This window comes from Urocampus carinirostris, chromosome 3 (assembly GCF_059441175.1).
Source record: "Urocampus carinirostris isolate Australia breed hairy pipefish chromosome 3, RoL_Ucar_1.0, whole genome shotgun sequence".
NCBI lineage: Eukaryota > Metazoa > Chordata > Actinopteri > Syngnathiformes > Syngnathidae > Urocampus > Urocampus carinirostris.
The window spans coordinates 11,788,131-11,813,608 of record NC_142351.1 but is presented as its reverse complement, the minus strand read 5'-3'; the positions used below and the strand labels follow the sequence as shown (position 1 = coordinate 11,813,608).

General features: G+C 42.4%; 1 protein-coding gene across 1 annotated transcript in view; it reads left to right on the top strand.

Moving 5' to 3' along the window:
* hspg2 (heparan sulfate proteoglycan 2) overlaps nucleotides 1-25,478 on the top strand; it is a 171,282-nt gene that overhangs the window by 36,138 nt on the left and 109,666 nt on the right. Inside the window, exons 2-3 of the mRNA XM_088329717.1 lie at nucleotides 13,439-13,568; nucleotides 13,815-13,874. Of these exons, the coding sequence (XP_088185843.1) occupies nucleotides 13,439-13,568; nucleotides 13,815-13,874 (190 nt within the window). The remainder of the gene's footprint in view (nucleotides 1-13,438; nucleotides 13,569-13,814; nucleotides 13,875-25,478) is intronic.

Genomic DNA, 25,478 nt, shown 5'->3' with positions numbered 1-25,478 from the left:
TGCTAAATTGGACACTTCATCCTGAACAAACAGAAGACGGTAGATTCAAATTAAAACAGGGATGTCAAACTCATTTAAACATGGTAGAAAAAGCACTCTGATGGGGGCCTGTCAAGTAAATGATTGGCAAAAAAGTGTGCAGGGTTGGGGATCTTTCAGAGGCTCCCAAAAAATTAGAATGCAGGGATGTAAGATTTGATTATAAAACAATTATTATTATTTTATCGTTTTTTTCCCTTCACAGAGATTTATTTATCTCAGGTAAAGTCTTTTTCTGCTTTTTATTTGTATTCCTTTATTGAAATGTTCACCAGGAATTGCAAACTTTGCTGTTAGATTTCACATATATTAGTGAAAGCACCGTATGTGATGAATACCGATGCGCTGCACCTGTACCTGCTCCTTTGGCGGCAACTGCCTCGGACTCTGATTGGCTCCCTGTCATTAATTAAACTATTTCTGTCACCTTTTGTCACTCCATCCCCAGTTTATTCTAGGCAGGCTTTTTTTGACCCTGACTCACTCCTGTTTTTGCTCCTGTCTGTTCCCCGTTTTTTTTATCGTGACCACGTTTACTCTCCTCTCCTGGCTTTCGACTCGTTGCTGATCCTGACCGTGTTTTTTGCTCTCCTGTCCCGGCTACTGACCCGTTTTTTTCCGTTCCCGACACCACCTTCGCTTGCCACGGAAGTCCCACTTTCGCGTTCAGAGCGACCTGCTTCCCGGGACCAGCGATCACCGGATAGTGGGTGCAATCATTTCCTTTCTTCCCAATAAAACTGACAGAAACGTAACGCTAGTAGGTCCTGTCTCCGTTCTGGTCTTGACACCTTAAGCTTTTTCAAACTTTTGCAAACTCAACCCGTGCTATTTTTTGATATTTGATTTTTCAATCCAGGTGCTAACAGATCATTTCCAATCAGTAGCAATAAAAAGTGTAGTTTAGTCGCAAATATTGCAGTTAAGAGAGACATTGCCTTCAACACTGTGTCTGTTGTTTTAAGTCAAATAACATCTGAATGGGTGTTCCCTCATATGTCCTCCCGTTGATAAATGGTAGTCAGCAAATACAGCTACAGCAGTGTTCTCGTTTGCCCGCGTCCCTGCGTCCTAGATGCATCATTTTTGCTGGGGATGCACAGTCTCAAATCAACATGCGTCCCCGGGACGCAACTTTTTGGATACAAAATTGTCATTATTACCCGATTACATTTTTTTCAAACAAAGATTTACCGCACTCCAAACTTTTCGTCAGGCAGATCCGGCAGATGTTGTTTTGGTCTCGCGGTTCGAGTTTTCGTCTGCAAACCGATCTCGAGTTGTGAGGGTGAAAAGTCCGTCCTTTTTAGAGAACCGGCTTTTTCCGCTCAACTCATTCAAGAGAGCCGGCTCTCAAACGGCTCACTTGCTTTGATGCATTATATGACGAATTATTATGTTGTATAAAGAAGTTACTTACTTACTTACTTATTGCTCCAGCGAAGGTCGGGGGGTCCCGTCCCTGTGCGTTGAGCCGACCAGATGAACCAGGTTTTTCCAATGCTGGCGGTCTTGTGCCAGCTGTTCTGCATCCTCTACGGCAACTCCGTGTTGTTGGAGGTCGCCCGCAACGACGTCGAGCCATCGAGTGCGGGGTTTCCCTCGTGGTCGTCTCCAGCCTGCGGCCTTTGGGTCAAACTGGAGAATGGCTCGTGTCGGATGGTCTGGTGGTAGACGAAGGACATGGCCAAACCAGCGGGTGCGGCGTTGTGCGACCAAGGAAGATGCTTGGGGCTGGCACGTGCGGGCTCTGAGCTCTTTATTGGAGACTCGCTGGGGCCACCTGATGTTCTCGATGGTTCTGAGAGCCCTGCTATCAAAACCATCGATTCTTGTGGCCAGGGTGTCGTTCAGGGGCCATGTTTCTGAGCCATAAAGCAGGATAGGGAGTACGGCGAGGTTGTAAATGCGGAGCTTCGTCTTGCGTGCGATGGTCTGGTGCCGCCAGAGTGGTTTCCAGAGAGACTGCAGAGCAGATGCTGCCAGGGCTCTTCTGCGGAGAATCTCTGGTTTTAGGTCCCCATTGTCTGTCACCATGGACCCCAGATATACAAAGCTCTTGACAGGCTCTACGATGTCGCTACCAATTTGGATGGGAGGTGGATCTGGTCCATCACCGACATACATGAACTTGGTTTTCGTCCAACTCACTTGCAGGCCAAGCCGCGCTGCCTCTTCGCTGTAAATGCCCAGAGCGTCTCTCAGCTGGCTGTAGGAAGTGCTGAGAATGATGGTGTCGTCAGCATACTCCAGGTCAGTCAGGTGGTAGTTGCCGAAAGACACTCCGGGGATGCGCTCACTAACCCTGAACATCAGATGGTCGATGATGCAATTAAAAAGGTCGGGAGCAGCCACACAGCCTTGGCGAACGCCGCTGGAGATAGCAAACCAGTCGGAGTCAATGCCGTTGATACGGACACAGCTCTCTGTGTTGCTGTAGAGCAGCTTGAACAGGGCTATGATCTTGGGTGGTGCTCTGAGAGCTTGGAGGATGTTCCACAGTGAAGAGTGGCAGACGGTGTCAAAGGCGGCCTTCAGATCAATGAATCCGATATATAGATGGCGATCTTTACGGAATTCACGGGTCTTTTCTATCAGCAAACGGACAGCAGAGATGTGGTCCGTTGTGGAGCGGTTGGGCATAAAGCCAGCCTGCTGGGGACGGCGGCAGCTTCTGATTGCTGGAAGGGCACGGCTGAGCAAGATCCTGGTAAAGACCTTGCCCGGGATGGAGAGTAAGGTTATGCCTCTGTGGTTTCCACAGACAAGCCTGTCGCCCTTGCATTTCCAGAAGGGCAAGATGACTCCTCTGGTCCAGTCGGTGGGCAGCTGCTCCGATTCCCACACCTGGTTGAATAGGCGGGTTAGCCACTCCACCATGCCATCACCGCCGGCCTTGAGCATCTCGCCGGTAATGGCACAGATGCCGGGGGCTTTCTTGGTGTTCAGCTTCTTCAGAGCAGCTCTCACTTCCTCGGGTGTTTCAGGGTCTGTGCAGCAGGTGTCGTTAGGAGGTGCTGTGCTCGCAGCCCGTAGGAGGGTGGGATCAGCCGGGATGGTGCTGTGCTGCAAGAGGAGGCTAAAGTGCTCCTTCCAGCGCTCGAGGCAGTTGGCTTCTGTCATGATGAGGTTGCCGTCTGAGTCCTTTACCAGGGCTGTCTTTATGTGTGGGCCGCTACGGGCTTGGCGTAGTAGACTGAATACGCGGCTCATGTTGTTGTTGTTGGCCGCGGACTCAAGCTGTTGGGCTTCTGCCTGCCAAAACCTCTCCCTATCTTCAGCAATGGCCACATTGCGCAGGCGATTCAGTCTCCGATACTCTGTGAGGTCGCCTCGGAGTCGGGCCTCACGCCGCTGGTCTATGATGTTTAGTGTCCTCTCTGATATCCAGGGCTTTATCGGGGAGGATCGCGGGCGTCCGAGGACATTGTGAGCAGACTGGAGGACACTTTCCTTGAAGGCCGCCCAGTCTGTCAGCTTGTCAGGAGCCAGGGTATCAAGAGAGCGGCGGATGGAGCAACTGAAGTCTCTGGCGATGTTGGGGTCGCTGAGTCGGGAGGAGTCGGGGCGAGGCAGAGTCTTGTGCTGGTTGGCTCGGAGCTTTAGCTTGAGCTGGGCCACCAGCAGACGATGGTCTGTGTTGCCAAGCTGTGCTCCTCTGAACACCCGGCAGTTGGTTACAAACGACTTCCAGCGTCGTGATATCAGGATGTGGTCCAATGCCTTCCTGGTTCTGCCATCTGGGCTGTACCACGTCCAGTGATGGATGCATTTCCGGGGAAACCAGGTGTCAGCAACACAAAGGTTGTTTTGGTGGCAGAGGAGGAGGAGGCGGTTGCCATTGTCGTTTGTTGTGCTGTCAACGAAGGTGGTGCCGACAGGTGAGCCGGGGGACCGATCATTGCTGGATAGAGTGGCGTTGGCATCAGTGAGGATGATGGTGACGTCGTGTGGTGGGGCTTGGTTGACAGCCTGGTGGAGTTGGTCAAAGAACGCGTCCTTCGCATCCTCATCAGCGACATCGGTGGGGGCGTAGGCGACGATCACTGTCATCTTGCCGTGATGGTGGAGGAATCGAGCAGACAGTAGTCTGTCGCTTATTGGTGTCCAGCTGATGAGGGACCTCCGGAGGGCTTTTGGAATGGCAAGAGCCACACCATAAAGGCCGGTCCGACTCTCGGGGCCACTCCAGATGTAGCAATGGTTGCCAGCTGTTGTTTCACCATTGCCTTGCCATCGTACTTCACAGAGCCCTGCCATGGTGATGTTATAGCGACAGAGCTCTCGGGACAGCAGGGTGGCAGCTCCGGGGCGAAGGAGTGTCTGGACATTCCAGGTGGCGACACGGGTCTTATGACGAAGATCGATCCGTACTCGTTGGTCGGGGGCAGGCTGGGGTCCGTTACCGTGTTGGTCAGTCCGGCTTCTTTCTCTGGTCAGTTTCGTAACAAAGTGTGTTTCTCCTGGGTGAGTTGTTAGCCCTCCCCAGGATAGTCGGTTGGTGGGGCTGCCACCTCACAGCGTACCGACACGCTGGGGTCTTTGTTTGTCTGGAACCTACCCCGGAGACCGGCCCGCCATGGGTGACCCTACCAGGAGCAAGCTCCCGACAGTATCGCTCTCCAGGGTCACTGGAACACGCAAGCCCCCTCGCCGCATCAAGGCCAGACCCATCCGAGGGGGATAAAGAAGTTAAAGAAGTATAAAAGGAGAAAATGAAAAAAAGACAGGTTTGTGGTTATCCCTTTAATCTTTATATTACCAACAATAATTTGATGCAGAAAATGTATTAATAATTTGATGATTAAAACTGAATGAATATATAGATTTTTATTATATATTTGTCACCGATTTACAATTTCAACCTCGATAACACTAGATATAGATCTCTGTTGGGACCCATAGATTTTTGAGCATGCGAGTCCCCGGGGCTCATCACTTCTCAGAGGTAAAATGAACACTGCTACAGTTCCTTTGGGAGTGGCGCGTGGCTTTGGCAACATCCTGCGGACACATTTAAACCCAAAGTTATTTATTGTGGCTCATTTTTCTCTTGTGCTTCTCTCAGCAGGATTCAATCCGTTAGCAGGCTCGATCCGAGCCGCGGGCTTTTTTTTTTTGGCATCCCGATCTAAAAGATGCAGCCTGCTTGAAATGAGTTTCCCTCTGAAGTTTTGCACTTTGAAGTGAAAGCTTTTAAAACGAATGAATCCTTAAAGCTAAATTGTAGCTATTTGGGATGTCATTCCTTGCCATATTTGGCAACGACAAGTCCACACAGGCTGGACGCTTCATTCAACGAGCTTGCGTGTGTGCTGCAGGCTCTGCTCAGCTGTCAGAAAAGCTTGACTTTTATTTACACAGCCTGGTCAAGGTGGAAATGTTGTTCTAAGTAACAAAGTAGCATAAGTAGTCCAAAAGACAAATCATCTGTGAACAAGTGATTGGTGGCCTGACAGGATTTTGTTACACCAGACATGTATACTTCTCGATTACATGCGTTGTACCTGTGGAATGTCGACACACAAAAGAAAATTGAGTTGCTTTTGTTGTTGTTGTGATATTCATTTTTTGGTTGTGCTCTTTTGTTATAGATGATTACAAGGCTGAGAGGGAAAGTTTGCTTTTTTAGTTACTTACTCTACAGCACATGTGTCAAGGTCAAGGCCCTCAAGTTACATTTTCTACGACTCCTGAGATGATTGTATCCATCCATCCATTATCTGCACGGCTTATCCTCAGTAGGGTCGCAGGGGTGTTGGAGCCCATCCCAGCCATCTTTGGGCAGTGGGTAGGGGGACACCCTGAACTGGTTGCCACCCAGTCGCAGGGCACACAGAGACAGACCACTCACTCGCTCATTCACACCTAGGGACAATTTGGACCGGCAAATTCATCCGGCATACATGTTCTTGGAATGTGGGAGGAAACCGAAATGCCAGGAGAAAACCCATGCGGGCACGGGGAGAACACGCAAACAGGCTGCGGTAGCTGGACTTGAAGCCTTAACCCTTGCACCGAGGGGCTGCACGCGAACCACCCACCCTCCGTGCCAATCCACATATTGTATCATACAGCAACAATCATTCTGTACCTTGGCGCCCAGTTGGTCCCAGCCGGGTGGCTCCGGGTTCTGTCGCAGTTGCCATGGCACCCAATTAGCCCCGCCCTTGGACACCGGCTGAGACACGTTGACTGATTGCTCCTTGAGAGTACTTAAGCGCGGTCCTTTGAGTCGTTAGTTGCCTGAGCGTCTGTGAAACTTCTGCAAGAAGAAAAGAAATCCGTTTTTTACTCATTTTAAGTATAATTTTTCTTATTATTTTTGACTGTTGTCAGCCTGAATTGAGCACATGTTTAGCTTTCGAGTAGTGGTCTCCAATGTTGTGCCCACGGGCACCAGATAGACCCCGTAGAACACCCGAGTTGCCCGTGGACAGGTTCTAAAATAGCTCATCAGTGGGTATTTGCGTTTTTTTTTTTTCCATGAATGTGATTTATAACTGGTATTAAGCTTTTGTGTCAACCGAGCCTATTTCAACTCCACTTCTAATTGTTGGCACGTGGTAATAATATGGTAAGAATATATTAATAGCATGTTGTTATTTTACAAAAACAAATTAAAACTCTTGGCTTTTTTCACTAATCAGTAACAAATAGCTTTTTGCTCTTAAAAATGTTGTTGACTCCTCTTTAGAAGTTAGCTGTTATCGTTTGTGTTATCTAGCATTGCTTTAGGGGTTACTTGCAAGCAGTGTACCCTCTAAGCTGCGCCCGTGCGCAATTGCGCACTGCCTGCACATTCTCAGCGCCCAAGAAAATCTAGCCAGCGCACAAAAATGAGGGCTCAAAATTACTAATTAAGAAGCGACTTAAGTCAAAGTTACAGTGCATGAAGGTAAAAATACACGGGTTCCCCCGACGTTGTGTCCTAAATGCGGTATTTTGAAGTCGAAGTAGAACGAAGTTGAGTAAAGTTACTAGAGTTTGTCGAGAAGCGGCTTCTTCGGCTCGGCTCACTAAAAGGAACCGGCTCTTCTGGGGCCTAAACGGCTCTTCAGGTTGTTTTTGCTTCTTTAATCCCAACATAACCAAATATTATGTAAAATTATGCACAAAACAACTTAAAGTAAGGGGGAATAGAAGAAAAAAATACCAAAATGAAAAAGTAGTAAAAAGCTGAGAAAAAAAGATACAAAAGCAAGAGGAAAAAAAGAAGGAAAACTTTAGAAAAAAGCCAGAAAAAAAGAAAAGAAAGAAACGTAGGAAAAAAGTAAATAGAGAACAAAAAGAAACAAGTAACAATAAACACAATGAGACTTTTTAAAAATTCTTTTAAAAAAAGTAGGAAAAAAAACACAGAAAAAAGAAGAAAACGTTTGTGTTGCATTCAAATAATTTCCAATTATATCAAGTGAATCTTGTTGCCAACATTGTACTTCCACTAAAAAATGTGATTAAGTACAGTTCTGTATCTTGCAACCGACTAAATAAGCCCCCAAAAATGTTAGTATTATGCGACAAAAGATACCAGGAAAAAAAAAATGGATATCTTGTGAAAGAATTGTAAGAACAAATGACGTTTGTAGGCCATACAACCTTTGCAATAGTACATGAGTCAATTCATTCAAAAGAGAAAAATAATTTTGCATTGCCGGAAACTCAGCAAAATGTCAAGTTTTGGACATGTTTGATAATTAATTATTTTGCCACACTTGGGATTATGGTTGCTCACTGTTGTTTCAAGCGTTGCTCACCCACTTTGTGTGAACGCTCAGACCCGTGGAAAATTACAGGGAACATTGCTTGCAAGTGCAACATTAGCAACGAGCATTAGCAGCTTCTTTCATATTTGAGAATCGATCACTCAGGACCTCAGCTTGTAGTCAATTTTTTTACTCAGTCTGTCCATTTGACTTTGACACCCCTGCTCTTTGGGGTCCGAGTGACAAATCAAATGAACATAAAAGTGAAACCGCTCAAACTTGTAAGCAAAAGACCAGGCCTTATTCCTGTGTCGTGTGGGAGGCCTTGAAGAACAAAACCACCATTCTTTACTTGTCTCCCCCACCTTCCTTTTTTGAGGGCTGTTTGTTGCGCCCATCCTGTTAGTCATGGAACCTTTTGGGAAGACAATCCCTGCACCTGTCAAAGAGTTCTTGTTGAATGAAGAACTTCTTTCCGTTTCCTCCCTGTCACATCGCTTTAGATTAAACCTTGCAAAAATGTCAGAGGAGCTGCACCCAGCTTTGGGCCCTCACTCATCAAGTCTTTCATGCAGCTTGGGCCCACGTTGGACTTTCAGTGACATGAGTGGCAGTTTGTCAGTTCACTTGCGCTGGAGGTGCACAAAGCCGTTGTGTTGCCACCAACGTCCTCAGCAATGTACTGAGGCGGTTTATCTGAAGTGGCTGCTGTTTATCAGAAGAAACTAACTGTAAGAATCCCAGCAATGGAAATGTGACAGAAATAAGGGGGCTTAGCTTCCCTAGCTCAGGTCTCACTGGGGCTTGGCAGTGCAGGGTGGGCCTCAGCCTTTCAGTATAAAGGGCGTGTGTCAAGCTTCCATGTGCTTTACATTCCATTCGTGTCCATGTCCATTGCATGCTGCCTCTTCAAGTCCCAGCAGAGGTACTTGATTTTGAGGAGCATTAACAAAAAGGAGGAATGGAAGTTTGGAAAGATTAGGAAGTGCAAGTTCCATGTTGCCTGCATTCACACACAAAGGTGGGTATTGTTTGGGTTTTATCCGATATCGGTGCTTACGCTCCACTTCAAAAGTTCTAATGCCTAAAGGGTTCTCAATGCAATACATAAAACATGCATTCAAATAATAAATAATAAAAATGTGTGTGGCGGACCTTTTTATCAATTGATTTATAATTAATCCTATTAACGCATACGATAAACAGTGCAATTTATTTTAGACTGGCCACAATGCCATACTTGAGCAAGCCAAACAAGAGGAGAACCCGAATGCGAGACGTTTCTCACACAAGCCTTTATTTTACGGAAAATGGGGCAGTCATGCATGTTAAACACAAAACGCCAGCGATTTGGTGATCGCTGGGCGAAAGAAGAAAGACAGAAGTCCGGCGTGGAACAACAGAAAGCAAGAGACCAACGAGATCGATACCAGTTACACGAGACGATACTGGACAAATGATGTCGATACCGGAGAGAACGGGATTGAAAGGATTGATATAGGAGACTGGAGACAGATATCAGACAGGACGAAACAGACGGGATTGATACCGGACAGGATACACAAACAGGATACCGGACAAAACCACGTCTTGGGGGAGCATAGATTCGTTGACGGACTGACAAAGGGCGAGTGAGAGCACTGAGCTTAAATAGGAGGGAAGCCAATCTTTCAACGAGACGCAGCTGGCGCCACACGGGCGGGGCCAATTGGGCGCTACGGCAACCGTGACACGCACAAGTGCATTTAACCTTTTGGTGGACAGAACAGCAAAAAAGAGCCGTTAAGCCTGACAATAAGTCACTCTCCGGCCCCCATTTTCAACAATGTGCGACTGGGGATAACGGATTGTGTAATATTTTACAACCTTTGATGCACGGAGTATGCAAAGTTCAAAGCGTGACGTTGTAAGGGATTACAGTACATGGTTGTCATGGCTTTCACATGGGCTGTATTTTTATATTTTCTGTCCAATTAGTTATTTATTAGGGCAGCACGGCGGAGCAGTGGTTAGCGCGTGTGCGGCACAGTTCTAAGGTCTTGGGAACCTCCTGTGTGGGTTCAAATCCAGCTACCGGACTTCCTGTGCGGAGTTTGTATGTTCTCCCCGTGCTTGCGTGGGTTTCCTCCGGGCACTCCGGTTTTCTCCCACATTCCAAAGACATGCATTTCAGGTGGATTGGCCGGTCCAAATTGTCCCTAAGTGTGAATGAGCGAGCGAGTTGTCTGTCCCTGTGTGCCCTGCGATTGGCTGGCAACCAGTTCAGGGTGTCCCCTGCCCACTGCCCGATGATTGCTGGGATGGGCTCCAGCACCCCCGCGACCCTACTGAGGATAAGCGGTGCAGCTAATGAGATGAGATGAGATATTTATTATTCATTCATCCATTTATTCATGGATTTGTTGATGTTTTTATTTCTTCATTTGTTTTTGTGTATTTTATTTCCTCAATAGTTACTACTGTTTATGTCAGTAAAGTAACCTAGTCTGTACATAAATGCTGGATTTTTATTGTTTATAACTTAGGGTCATATTTTAATTCATATTACTCTCAATGACGAAAACGATTTTTTTTCTGTTTTCCCACTATTTTTCCTGCAGCTGCATCTGTTGCTTTATTCACATCTGGGGAAAATCAATCTTCCCCGAAGAGTGGGTCATGTCGCAATTACAGTAACATTATGTTGTGGGTGTGGCGTCTGTGGACAAACATTTTTTCTGTCATCTCCAAATATTTAAGTGACAGTTGTCCTCGTTTTCATATATTCAACAATAATCGTGCAAAGGGGGCTAAGATGGCACTTTTCTAGACACTTAAAGATGTTTGACAATGTATACCAGTACACACCCGTGGGGGGCTTTCGAGGACCACCTAACATTGCACTGTAGGCAAGGTGTGTTAAGTTGACAGACTGACAAAGGGCGAGTGAGAGCACTGAGCTTAAATAGGAGGGAAGCCAATCCGTCAACGAGACGCAGCTGGCGCCACACGGGCGGGGCCAATTGGGCTTTACTAATAGACTCCCATAGTCTTATGACTTGTAGGAAGCTGGATCCGAACAGATGCCCCTTTGGGTACTGTATGACCCTCATCATCTTCCTGAGCCATGGCCTTCTCCCCATTGAGTCGTCCCAGTATTTGAAATCTTTATTTTTTAACTTATAATTACAGATAATTATTACGTACCAATGACTCCATGTGGGAAAAGTCAAGCAAGCACCACATTTTTTATTACTCGTGACTCTACAAACTCACAGTTAAAACACAGCTGTCCTTTTTCGATGAGATTTTGCTGAAAATTCTTGGGGGGAAAGGATCCGGTCTTTCTCAGCGGCAGACCATTCTGTTTTTTACTCTTAGAGAATAAACAAAATATTGTGGCTTGTTTAAATGATGAGACAGAAAATGGATGAAATATTGCCAGTAGAGTAAAACCAACCTATCTCAAGATGGTCTAATCCAGGTTCATGTTCCCTATTTATAACGGTTTCCAGCTGCTGGATTTAATGGTGTGTTGAAGATTTTTCTGGACTCTGTTATGTCTTTCCAATTTGTTTTATTCAAAATTGTTTTTTCAGTTTTATAGTTGGTCACCCTGTTTTCTTTTTCCAAAGTCAGGTATTTGCGAAGATATTTTAATTCGGAAAAAAGGATCAACATTTTTAGCTTTATTCGTTCATTTTAAAGATGAATCCATTGACTAAAAAATTGCCGGATCACATGCGGAAAGAAATCTAAATGTGCCGTTTTATTGAAAGACCAGTGTTTTCTTAGAACCCAAGTAGTAGCTCTTATTTTATTGTCGATTACTTCACCCTTTCCGTTTACCGTAGGATTGCTAAATTAATGTTGACTTGGTTTGGTTCAGGGGGCAGGGGGTGTCACAGTGGCTTTACTGGTTAGCATATCTTCTTCACAGGGTTCAATTCCAGCTACCAGCCTCCCTTTGTGGAGTTTGCATGTTCTCCCCTGCCAATATGGGTTTTCCACGAGCTCTGCAGTTTCCACCCACATATCAAAACATGCATAGAAGGTCAATTGTTAATTCAAGATTCATTCCCTGAGGAATGAGTATGTGAATGAGTGGTTGTCCTTCTCTGTACCCTGCGATTGGTTGGCAACCTGCCCAGGGTGTCCCCTGCCCACTGCACTAAGTTAGCTGGAATAGACTCCAGCACCCCTTCGACTTTCATGACGACAAGCAGCTAGGAAATGAATGAAATAACAAATGCTTTGTAGTTATCCAATCAAATATTTTTATCGAGCACTTGGTGCCATGTGTGTTTGTTTGAAACTGACTCACCTTAAAACCTATTCAGACCATGCCCACCAATACCCAAATCCCGAGTAGTCATTTACACCAATACCATCACTATGTTAGTGATACTGATAGTACCTACAATTATCTGTCCTCTACTGAAAAAAAATAGATTTTTAGAGAAATACTTTTCAGTCCCATTATATTTTCCTTAAAGTAATTCTGCATTATATTTACCATCAATTTTCCCTTCCCTTAATTTCACATTAAAATTGTAATTGGCCACTAGAAGTGAATTGACACTTGTTTTAGCTACTGTTGCAAGTACTGATGCCTTAAAAAAGACTTAGTCTATTAGTTAAGCGGACCACAGTGGATTATTATGAAAATATTGTTTTAATCATGCACTGTTTTGTGCAATTATTTCGTACATAGTACATAACCATGTGGTCCTGAAGACCAAAGGAGCAGGATGTTCAAGATGATCATACTGACGGTTGACTGGTTGGTACCATTGAAAGGAATTTGTTTAGTCAGCGGTTTTCTTTTGAAAATGGCTCGGGATTGTTGTTGTAAGGGTGTGCAGTCAGGGGGAGAGGATTTGGAGGGGATATATCTCGTTATTTATTATCTGGAGGCCGTTAGAGTAGAAAACTAGCATGACGGAGTTAGCTGGAAATAGGAACTGGCAGGCCATGCCATCTGTAAATGCCAAAGGTGTCAGCGTGCCAGGGTCATCTCTAAACCTCTAAGCCTGTGACTGAGATGGTCTAGAAAAGCAAAGGCACTCAAGCAGGATACGCTCCATCAAGATGATCAGATAGCACTACGTCTGGCTCACTTTGGGTCTCCTCAACGAAATCGTGTAGATATATCTGATAGATACAAGACAAGGGCTTTCATTCATTGACCTTGGCAAGAATAGCTGCTGTCTGGGAATATTTCTTTTACCTGTTCAGTCACCCACAGACAGTCTTCTCAAGTTCTCAGAACCTAATGTTAACAATATAGATTTTAAAAAACAACCAAATGAAATTGAACTTCTGATTGTGATTTTAAAGTGATGATAGGAGTTATGTTCACCTAAAAAAGGGGAACCATTGAAAAGAACATTGAAAGTGTGATATTTTGAATTATTTTGAGTGCAAGACTTTGCAATTCCTTCCTTAGTCCTGTCTTTTACAAGTATGTGTCATTTATGAATACAGAGATTGTAAGTACAAAAAAGAGTGGGTCATGAACTTGTATTTGCGTGTGAACTCTTGAAAAACCCTCAAAGAGATAATAGATGTTGAAAGTAAACATGTCACAGAGCTTTGTTTCCTGCCGCAGCCTTTGTTTTGTCTTCAGTCGTCCAGGGTCTGCGCATATCACTGGGTGTTGCCCAGCTCAACATAGACTTCAACCTCTATAAATCATTCTGTGTTTGCTTCAGGTGACACAGGCCTCCAAGGTGTGGGGAGAGGTCCCTTTGCCAGATGACTTAGTGGAACGGGAACATTTCCAGGGAGTGCAGAGCTTACTGGATGACGATGAAGACTTTGTTGCTGATGAAGCTTCTGGAGGTGGGCAGGATATAAGGAACTGCTATACTTTACTTGTTGTGTGCATGTCAAAACTGAACAGCACTTCCTGTATATTTATTTTTACCTCCTCTATTTTTTTCCAAAGAATTATACATGCCTCATTAATGATGTCTAAATATACAAATATATACAATATACACAACGTTTCATTGGCACACTGTTACCAAAATAAGTATACAAGTCATGTCAACAAAGCCTGTGATTCATTTATACTCGTCTTCATAGATCTTCCCAGTGGTGAAGATGATGGAAGCACACCGTGGCATCCAATCTCAGAAAAGACAAGTAAGACACCAAACATTATTTGTTTTGTGGGGTAACATTTTTCCCATTTTTGGTCCTACATATTTGATTCTACGTTATGTGTATCTATGTTTGTGTGCCATGAAGTGTTCCAATCCTCTTTGGAGCCGCCGATCTGGTCATAACAAGATATTTTAGCTTTGTCATGCAGACGTAAATATATCCACATTTATTCAGCAGCAATACAGGTGGGAGCACAGGAAGATCTAAAAAGGCAACCAGTGATAGTCGGGGCCATTTTTGTCAAATTCCATTGACTATTTTGCCTTTTACCACTTCTTTTCTTAGTCCTAAATTAAGTACTGGATGCTTGGACATAATTATTATCAAAAATCAAATCCTATTTGTTAGCCTCCTGGGTCACAGCATTGAACCTTTTCTTTCCCTTTAAAAATAAATTTAAAACACAATCTGGTGGCATTGTGCACGCCTGTAGACGATGATAGTACGATTTGGATGAGGCAGGCAAATACCAAATATAGATCTAAGGACATTGCTAGGAAGGAAATTTGTTTTCCTGTGTTGAATACTGAAAGCTTTGAGTGTCTGTCCGGTTTTCAGAGGCTTCCTTTCCTTTCTACCACATTCATGGTAGTCCATGTCTCTGTTTTTCTCATTATTCCTTATTTCCTGCTGTGTTATTTACTTGTATTGTGTGAAATTCCCAAATCCATCCACCCCTGACAGATGTAGTGACCATCTGGAGGGCACTGGTGTGATATGTTTTATTTTTGTTGCACCATTGTTGTCTTATTTCCACACCCAGTGGTATATCCAGAAAAAAAGAGGTGGAACTCTATTACCTGCAAACTTCTCCTTTGACCTCCACTGATCCCCCAAAGGATTTTTCTTCGGCAAGATCTATTTGATCTCATCGGCGAAAATTCCCGTTCTTGGTATTTAATTCAGAAAGTAATGAACAAAAGGTTACCATTCATTATTGGTTTGTAGGTTCCGTTCTTTTGCTTGAGACTCCATTATCATGCAAGTTAGGAAATAAATCTCCTGGGCAAAACAGACATTGTTTGTCACTAGGCAGAACGTCTTTCAACCATACTTCAAGCAGATTTAATTACAGGGAACGCTGTAATAAAGCCTAAGGTGTGATTCCTTTTCAGGTGCCACGTTGGCATGCCAGGGTTGTCTACCTACCTGAGGCAGGCAGGCTGGTAAAGGCCTAATAGTTTACAGTGATTTATAAGTCCTGTATTGGCCTTTTATCAAGTAGCTGCAAAATGCTCAATTAATTGTTGCTAAGGGTAATTTAATGCATTTATTGATATTTATAAGGATTAACAAGACACATTTCTCACTTTAGCTTTTAGCTACAATGAAAAGTTAATCACATAAGTATTTGTCAACTAATTGCTGATAAAGTTGTATAAACAAAGTTAGAATAAACTCTGAGGTAAGTTTTTATCAATATATAACTGCATACAATGCAAATTTTAACACTCTTGGAGATTTCAAGCATTATTTGAGGTTCTTATAGCTTTTTAGGTATTAATCACATTTATTAATACAACCTTAAAACAAATCATCTTTAAAACAGGAACCTTTCCCGTTAAGCGAGAAACACTCTCATTAGAATGGGAAGCTTTCTCGTTACGTCCAAAGAGTTTCTTGTCCAAATGAGAATCATATCTCCCTTATTTTCCCCTTAATATTAATTTCTGAATATATTGTAACTTTTGATCTCCATAAGATACAACCAAACTACATGTTACTTTATACAATAAACGTTGAATGGAATATTGTGTGCAGCTACGATAGAGGAGGTCAAAGATACCCTTGTTAAATGTCTTTGGGGCACTCTTGTCTGAAAGCTCTGCAAATTATTTTTCCATATTGGGAAGAATATGCTAGATAGATAGATAGATAGATAGATAGATAGATAGATAGATAGATAGATAGATAGATAGATAGATAGATAGATAGATAGATAGATAGATAGATAGATAGATAGATAGATAGATAGACAGACAGACAGACAGATAGATAGATAGATAGATAGATACTTTATTCATCCCCGCAGGGAAATTCACACATGCTGTCAACAACCACACGTTTCTAGTTAAGGTTGTTGAAATAGAAGTTTTCTAACCAGTGTGTCTAATAGGTGATCATGCAAAAGGATGTAAATGTTGGCAGCCAGTGTTATTTTTAAGATATTTATTTATTTGGCCATTGTGGGCCCTCCAGGGGGCTCATGAGAGCAAAAGACAAAAAGAAAGAAAAAAGCCAGCACTGTTTTTTGCCTCACCATTGTTGGATTCGGTATCATAAACTCAGGGTCGACATTTAGGTTGATGACTGTAAAAGTATCACATTAAGACACTAATGCCCGTGATAAAATACTATTGTTCCATACACAGATGCGTTGCTCTGGAACGCATGGAAATTACCCACACTGCTCCTCATAAGGACAGAGACTCTGTTTTACTTGAAGAGATTGTGTCCCTGCCGGTGTTTCTCCTGTTAGTATGTGGTACAGAGGTGATCACATTTGATTGTTTATATATTTACCATTATAAGAAGGGCACATTTGTTCAAACACCAATGTCTATGAACTACAATCGTGCCAGTTCGCATTTTTAGTTTCAGAATTTTGGAGTTTGTTTGTGGGAATCTCTGAGATAAGTTGTAGTTTGATGCCAAGCCGCGGAACTTTGAAGATGATATTCTCTTCTCTCAAGTGGTAGGCATCAAGAGAATTTCCTTAAAATTCTAAGACAATCTAAAGAAATGTTGTTTTTCAAAAGTAAAGGTCACTCTCACTTTAAGTCATTCATGCACTCCCTAAAACCCTGGAATACTAGTCAAGGAGTTTTGGCTTTTGAGTTTTTTGTCAGACTGATATCTTCAATGACCACAACAGTAATTAAAACAAAGTCAAGAGTAAGATACTAGTAATGTGGTGCCACGGCCTCATTTTGCTGGACTGGACCTAGAGCCATCCTGACCAGGATCAGAGCAGAGCTTCCCCCTTGAAGGCAGAGGATACTCCTTAGCGTTTAATTAGTTTGGCTAAGCATTAAAGACTCCAAATAGAGAAGGGCATGTTTTATGTCAAATGTTTCCTGGCTGGATTTCAACCCTGGGATATTTTTACATTAAAACTGTTTACACATTTCAGCTCTGTAAACAGAATCAGCTAAGACCCAGATGAAGACTGAACCAAGAATGTTTTTTTTTTTTAATAGTTCAGTATACATGTAAGCTAGGCCTTGTGTGGCTTTATAAGCTGGATCCACAACAATCAATTGATTGTAATGGCAAAGATGGGTTTTGTGTTGCAGTTTATAGACTGAATTCATACAGAATCTGGTTTGGACTTGAAAAGTAAACTTCTATACAAAAGATTCCTTCATAAAGTTGTCTTTTTAAGTGACTTAATCTTTTGATATTTGATTGATTCTATGAGCTACAGCATCCAGAGGGGTGGAAAATGAGTCACCCTAAATCAGGAGGAACACGGTCCTTGGTTGCAGTACAAGTTGCGCTTAAGTGATATTTGTTGCGGATGTATTTTTTCTTTGCAGCAAAGTAAAATAGGAAGCAGCTCCTCCTCAAATCAGTGTAGGCGCGTCTCAGACAACAGAAATAAGCTGTGGGCAGTTTGTCGGGTCTGTCGGATATCCTTGTTCTGTTGGACCAAAGAGTTTGTCTTCTCTAAAAGGACATTCCTCAGGCCCTTGCATCCTTGATGGCTTGACGCGGACTTCCCTATTTCCCCATATGGGCTTGTCTTTCTCATCATTTCAAATTCTAGCATGGATTTTCCACATTATTGCACGGCACTCACCTGGATTGTAGCACCAGACAGAACAAACAACGAAGTGAAATAACTATTTAGGATGGTGTTTTTAATGGGTATGTAGTTTTCCACACTAAGGTCAAATTTTAACCAAATAAGGGATAATGCCACCCCTTAACCTAGGTGTCGGCAACCACAAAATTTTAAATCCTTATATAAGCGTAATAATCAATGCAACACGTGTCCTGTGTTTTTATGTTAGCTATATGAGCCTATCAAAATGAGTAAGTTGGATGCTGTGGAGATTGATGTGTCATGTGACTACTGTGTCGTACAATATGGCCTAATGTTTAACTTAAGTACAATATAAATGAATTATAGTATGTCTTATTGTTTTGATGAAGTTAAAGAAATTCAGTAAATAAATCACATATTTAATGGTTTGGTCACTAAGAGTCTTTATAGTTTGTAATTGTTCTTATGCTATGTAGCACTCATTTTGTTTGCATTACAGAACGCAGTGACATTTAATGGTCAAATAATTTACACAAGGAGACATGGCGGATGAGTGGTTAGGGTGTCAGCCCCACAGTTTAGGGCGTCAGGGTTCAAATCCACTTACAGGTCTCCCTGCATGGAGTTGGGATTCATTTATATGGATTTTTCCGGGCCGATACCAATTATTAGTATTAAGAGGCGACCGATAACCAATATTTGGGGCCGATATTAATCTGCTGGAAGAGCTAGAAAATTGGCGTAAGAAATTTCTAAAAATGCATGAAGAAACAAATAACATTTTTAGAAAATTCAAATAAAACTTTCAGTAGCTCTCAGAAATATTTTACAGTAAATAAATTATGATTTAAACACAACTAACATGACAAATATTTCACTTAAACCAAAAACTGTACACGTATTAAAATTAGGCTTAGCAGAAACTCCTATGAATGTACATAAAAATTAAAAGCTCCATGAAACGTTTTACAGCTTATTATAATTGAAACACAATTAACATGACTAATCTTTCACTTAAACCCTAATGGGAGAAGGATATGGGAGGAGGGGAGGAGCGAATGAAGGAATAACTTTGCTTCTAAGCAAAGCTCTCGCCGGCGCCTCTTACCTAGTTTTGAATATTTTTAATAATACAAATTATTAATAAAACTAATAACCAATAACAAAATCCAATACCAATATCCGTCAAATTCCCTAATATCCGTGCCTATAATCGGCCCGACCGATAATCTGTTAGGCTTTAGTGTTGAGTTTGCATGTTCTCCCCATCATTCCACATTCCAATGACATGCAGGTTGATTGTTCACTCCAAATTGTCCCTATGTGAGAATGAGTGGGTGAATTGTTGTAAGTCTCCATGTGGCCTGCAACTGGCTGGGGACCAGTTCAGGTTATCCCCTGCTTATTGCCTGAAGATAACTCTGATGGTCTCCAACACCCCCGCGACCCTACTGAGAATGAGCGGTGCAGAAAATGGAATGCATGAGGTTGCCTGCCGCTCCAGTTATTTCACAGTTTGTGTTTTGGGGTTAATCATGAAACCTTTCTCTATGTATTTTCTGATGACAACTTTGTACTTTTCTCCCATTATTTTCAATCACTTTCTTACTTACTGTCTACTCCTGCTTGGCTAACACAATCCTTCTCTTTGTGTCACTTTTCTTGTATTCTGTTCCCTTTTTGTGCGCCTCATGTTTCCTGCTCCTTTGCTTCTCACCCAACGTTGCTTATTATAGCGAACCGGCTGGACTCTTCCTATGTGGTGAACATAAAGAGCAAAGTCGAGTCGGCCTTCAGTAAGTTCTCCTGATGCAATTTCCTGCTTTTTGTGCGGAGACTGTATCTCCTACTTTCATCTATGCACAGTTATACAGTTTCTGTAGGCACGCACAGAAAACATTCCAAAACATTAAACATGCCACTTTTGCGTCGGAGATTATGTTTTTCAAATGTTATGGGAGGTCAGTGAAAAAATGATGAGCAAGTTCTGTGGAGAATTACTGACAACTGGTTGACAGCGCAAACTAAAACCGCATTACTGTATTTTATTTCACAGCTCTAACGCTGTGTTGTAACATGACATTTCCCAGAGACAAGTGTCGGTCTCTGGCACGTTCATCAACGTCTCAAAATGCAACTGACAGAAAGTGAGAAGGACAGGAAATAAATCTGCATGATAGTCTTAGTTAAGTAACCGTAAAAAAACAACACCGAGAATACTCAGCACACGTTCAAAAACATCAATAGTGAGGTATTTGTTGTAGAATATAATGAATGTATTATTAATAATGAGTCTTTATTGTCATTGATTACATTGTAGTCTACATTGTTAACAAGAAGTTGAGACGTGGTAATCCGGGATAAAGGTGTAAAGAAATAACTCCAAAAAACAAGATGAACAAGAATATTAAGTCAAGTAATGTTTGTTTGTATAGCCCTTAATCACAAAGAGTCTCAAAGGGCTGCACAAACCACAGACTATTGCAAACCACAGACTATTTTTACACCATCCCCTGATCTAAAACCTGCACGAGGGCAAGGAAAAACTCAAAAACCTCAACATGCAGAAAATGAAGAAACCTTAAGAAGGGACCGCACATGATACAGTATGAATTTAAAAACGGGTTTGGATAATACTGCCTGAACAACACAAAAGTTGCATATCTGCTCAAATTGCAGCTTTAAAAATGTAATAAATAATAGGATAGATGAGCAATATTTACAGGGTAGTGCTTGTATACTGGTATATGTTGTAAGTACATCATAAAAACAGTGCAATAACATTTGCAGCAAAATAGTTTAAATTAATAAGAGTTCATTCATGTGTTTAGAAATTCCATATGTCATATAAAACACATTTGTTTATCTGGGTTTTTTGAAATGCCAAATGTCATTTAGTCGGCTACAGATGCCCCGTGGGCCATAGCTTGTATACTACTGACTTTAAAAATGATAGGGGAAACTGTTTTTAAGAAAAACCTGACTGTCTCGGCCAGTTCTGGGCAGTTGCCGTAAGCACTGGGTTGGGGTAAAAGGTCAAGCCCAATGTGTCCGAGTTTGAAAGGCCATGCCAGCCTCATCGCTCAATCAAGTCTTTGTTTTTGAAGTAGGTTTCCCAGCTAGCAGGGGCCCAAGGCACAATGCAGCTACAGTTTTACGCTCCAGGTTTAATAGCCAACTACACTTTGGATCAAGAGTGTCCAATGTACCTTTCCATACTCTTGAGTTTTTATTCGTGTCTGCTTCAAAACATTCCGTTGCTGCTTTCGGGTATATTTTCCTTTTCTACAAGTAACATGAAGAAGAATAGGCCTCGCTAGTTAGAAACACTGTCATTAAACGATCTCAGACAGCGGCAGGATCGTATTCGTTCGGTCAGAGCATTAACACAGCTACCTTAGAATTAGCAGCAAGCTGACCTGGCGGTGAGTGCCCGCTAAATTGATGCGATTAGATGCGGGTCAAATGAAGCGCTTTGATGAGGAACTTTGATGTTGCCTGTCTTTTGTTTCCGCATCCAAGCAATTCAACAATTACTTTCTTTCAGTTCAACAGCAACAGTTTGCACATCAAGAGCTCCGGCACCCTGCCAGGCTGCACTCAAGCCTGAAGTTGGCAGAGTCACCCTTGTACAAAGTTGGACTCACTTTTTAGTCATGGGCCCGGGAGTAAAAAAGATTGAATTTATTTTTTGTTAAAAAAATGGTCAAAAACCCACTCAGAGTAGTGCAGAAACAAAGTGTAGAAATACTGATTGTACAGGAAATGGTGGTGTTTTATCCAGGCAGGTTTAAGTACACAGGAAGTTCGGTAGCAAGGCCACAATCGTGGTCCAAGATGCAGGCAAGGGGTCCTGACAACTAACTAGCACAGAGCAAGGGTGCTTAAATATTGACAAGGTAGAGTTGTGACAAGAGGGAAATCAAGACAAGTGTCAAGGTAGGAGAGAGAGAGAGAGAGAGAGAGAGAGAGAGAGAGAGAGAGAGAGAGAGAGAGAGAGAGAGAGAGAGAGAGAGAGAGAGAGAGAGAGAGAAAGGGAATTTAGAAAAACAGACGATATGCATTTATAAATAATACATGCAGACATTTACAAGTACATGCTGTGTATTGTTTGTCTATAAACAAACCATTTCACTAAACAGATTTTGAAATGCTCACTATTAAATTAAAGCACAAATAATGTCCATTTTTAAAGCAGGAAATTTGACAATCCTGATTGAAAAACTCAAAATGCAATACAATAAAAGATTTGATAACTATGTCTAGTATTTAAAAATACAGGATACAAATAGCAGGTAAAGAACATTTTTGCCAGTTATTTGGTTGTTGTGGACAATTGGGACCAAAGTCACACCAACTCAACACGTTTTCATTTGCGGGCCAAATGAAAAAGCCTGACAGACCGCAAATAGCTCACAGGTAGTAATTTACCCACCCCTGCTCTAGTAGTATAGCATCTATACTTCGATCATTATGTATCAAAAGTACAACCAGTTATTGACAAAGGTAAAGTCTCCAACGGAAAGTTGATGCACTAGAGTGGTAAGCATTAACAGTCGTTTAAATTCCTCGTCTGTAGCGTCAATTCAGACATTGACAAATAAGTGAAAGAATGGTTCAATGACCAACCAGTTCAGGGTGCCCCCTACCCACTGCCCGATGATAGCTGGGATGGGCTCCAGAACCCTCGCGACCCTACTGAAAATAAGCGGTGCAGATAATGGATGGATGGTTCAATGACTCTTACCAAGAAGTACTTGAACAGTCTGACCACATGTATTAAACATGCTGTATAAATAAAACCAACTTACAATTTGAACAACATGTTTGCTTGGTAGGATAATTGCAGCAGGGATCCAATTCGGATTTCCAAATACAGTGCTTCTTGATATCTGAGCGCATTTGCAAAACACAAGCCTATAAGGATTCAGTCCCCAGGATAAGTATTCCTTTGGGACTAGGGTAATGGTAAAGCATTTGAAACCGTGCGGTTCCCTTCGCTTTTGTCTTTCTTTCGCAATGCTCGATTTATTCTCAGATAAAGAAGACCTTGTCCTTATTGACAATGCTTGTTTTTAGTAGCCAGTGACAAAGAGAATCAGGCAAAGCTCTGGTAGTATAGCAAAAATCAACATCTGGCCTTTAAGGAAGTACTTCAAACATTGTCCTTTGCTTTTTGCAAGGCTAAAAGCATGGAGATTCAAGAATCGGTTCCAATATTGACTTCCTTCCCAAACCCCTTTGGCAGGCGAGCTGAGGTTGGCAGACTTTTTCAAACAAAGCGTTGGCAGCATTGTGACACCATAGCAAACTGCAGCCAACAACTATGGGGTAACTATGTCACAAGAGACGAGTAATTATGTCCCTGACAATTCGCTTAATAGCGTCATTTCAATATAGTATTGCAATACTATAATAGTTCAAAACTTACATATGTAACAAAAGATGTATCAAATCAGACCAAATTAAATCTTTCCAATTTGGAATTTATCCCAATACATAAATTTATTTCCTGTCCTTCTCACTCAAATCATTTTTAATCTGACAGATACATATTGGGAGTTAGTGGCATTACATTGGCATAGCATATTGGCAAAATAATTGCATTATAGCCTTGTATTTAGAGTTGTACCATATCAAATCGAATCTTAATCCCGCTGAGTGGAATCAAATAAATTGTTCCTCCAATCAAACTATCTGTGCTTTTGTACTTCAGGTATGGAAATCATTTTTCTAGAAAGTTTTGTTCCCAGACCTGGCTAGAAATCTAGTCCTGATTGTTTTAGGCAGTTTGAGTGCACTTATTTTGAATGAAGTAAAATATAACGTTTTTAGGCTTGTATTGCAAGAGGGTTACATAGTTGAGGAAAAAGAAGGTTGAGATGGCTTTGAAGCGATGCAAGCTGTTTAACATGATTTAAAAGTCGATGAGATACAAACTTCCGTGTCTCACTGTTAAGACCAGAACGTAATCAAGACCCAAATGCGTAGTGTTAACCACAAGATTATTGAATAGAAAGAGGACGGGCAGCGCTCGCAATCCGGTGCTCGCTGGGCGTTGGTAGCAAGTCGCTCTCGCAATCGGATCTTGATCGGAATACGGAAGTGGATCTTCCGTAGCGGGAGATGGCGGTGTCAGGGACAGAAAAACAGGACGATAGCTGGGACAGGAGAGCAAAAACGTGGCCGTCTTCAAAGCGGGTCGTAAGCCAGGACGGGAGAGCAGACGTGGTCGGGATCAAAAACAGGTTGTGGCCGGAGACAAACGGGGAGATCAGGAACGGAGAGGTGGAAAAACGAGTGCAAAAACGGGACAGGCGGGATTCAGGGTCAAAATGCTTGCCTTGTAACAACAGAGGTTCGCTGACAGACTGACAACCGGATAGTGACAGCACTGGGCTTAAAAAAGGAAAGGGAACCAATCAGGTAGCCCACAGCTGGCGCCAAATGAGCGGGCACAGGTGATCTAAATCAGTAATCATGACACTCACACCCTCTAATTCCACTGTGCTAACATACGTTTCTAGTTTCACGCTCTTAACATTAGTTTTGATTGGTGTATTCAGAAACATATATAGTAAAAAAATTGGGTTTTTCTTTTTAAGCAGAATCCAATCCAGGTTGGGCATGTCTAACTGTAAGGGCAAACTATGCACTCCAGTGCCCACCAATGATGTTGTAAACAAACACAATTAATTATGTCACAAGTGGTCCTTTGATTTAACTATTCCACTTGCATAATTGATATTATCTGCAATTGATTTTGTGCATGTATCGCTTCTGTTATGAATGCTAACTGGTTGCTGTTTTAGACGTTTAACCTTTAACAAATACTCGCTCTAGCAAAACAAACAGATTGTGTAACTTGACTCCATTGTTATGTCAATTGCTCGTTATGCTAAATATGGCAAACCGGTCAAAAACTCTAAATTTAATTTTGCTATTATGCTGCATCTCAGAGAAATATGAACAGAAACAAGAAATTCCAAACGTTTTTCCACAGTTGTCTTAAAGTATTTCTGCATTTCCCTACTGTCAACAAATTTCACTGAAGACACTGACAGAAAGGAAGTCATACAATAATTTTACAGTTATAATTGAGACCGTGGGTTAACAACATAACTTTCCAAGCACGTGTCTGTGTGTAGCTACACAGCGGCTAGCGGTTAAACTGAAGAACCAACCACAATTTAGCTATAAAAATAGATCCCGTAATTGGGTCCTTGCTGACTGAGGCATGCAAGGCAGTTGGTGCTCTTCAATTTATTCAACGTTTTCTTAGGGGAAAGCCTTCAGCATCATTTGGATTTTGTGTTCTTTAAAGTAGAAATAACCTGTGGTTTTAGATTCTTTCTGTCATGAACCAGAACTGGATCAGGACCCAAAAGCGTGACGTTACTCACACAAGCCTTTTATTTTACGGGAAATGGGGAGTCATGCACATTAGGCAGCAGTCTGGCGTGAAATGACAGGAAGCCAGAGGCCGACGAGATCGATACCAATTGCCCGAGTTGATATTGGACAAATGGGGTCGATATCGGACAGGACGGGAGAGACAGGAGAGATAATGAAACAGGATGTCGAAAATAAACAGGCCAAACTAGATGGGGATGAAAACTGGAAAGAAAAATAAACAGGACAAGAATAGACGGGAACGAAACTGGAAACCGATATTAAACAGGACAAAAATAAACTGGAACAGTCAGGATAGGGAATAACAACAGGAAAAAGGACCGAGTCAAAATCCACGTCTTGCGGGGCAGAGGTTCGTTGACGGATTGACAAAGGAAAAACGAGAGCACTGAGCTTAAAAA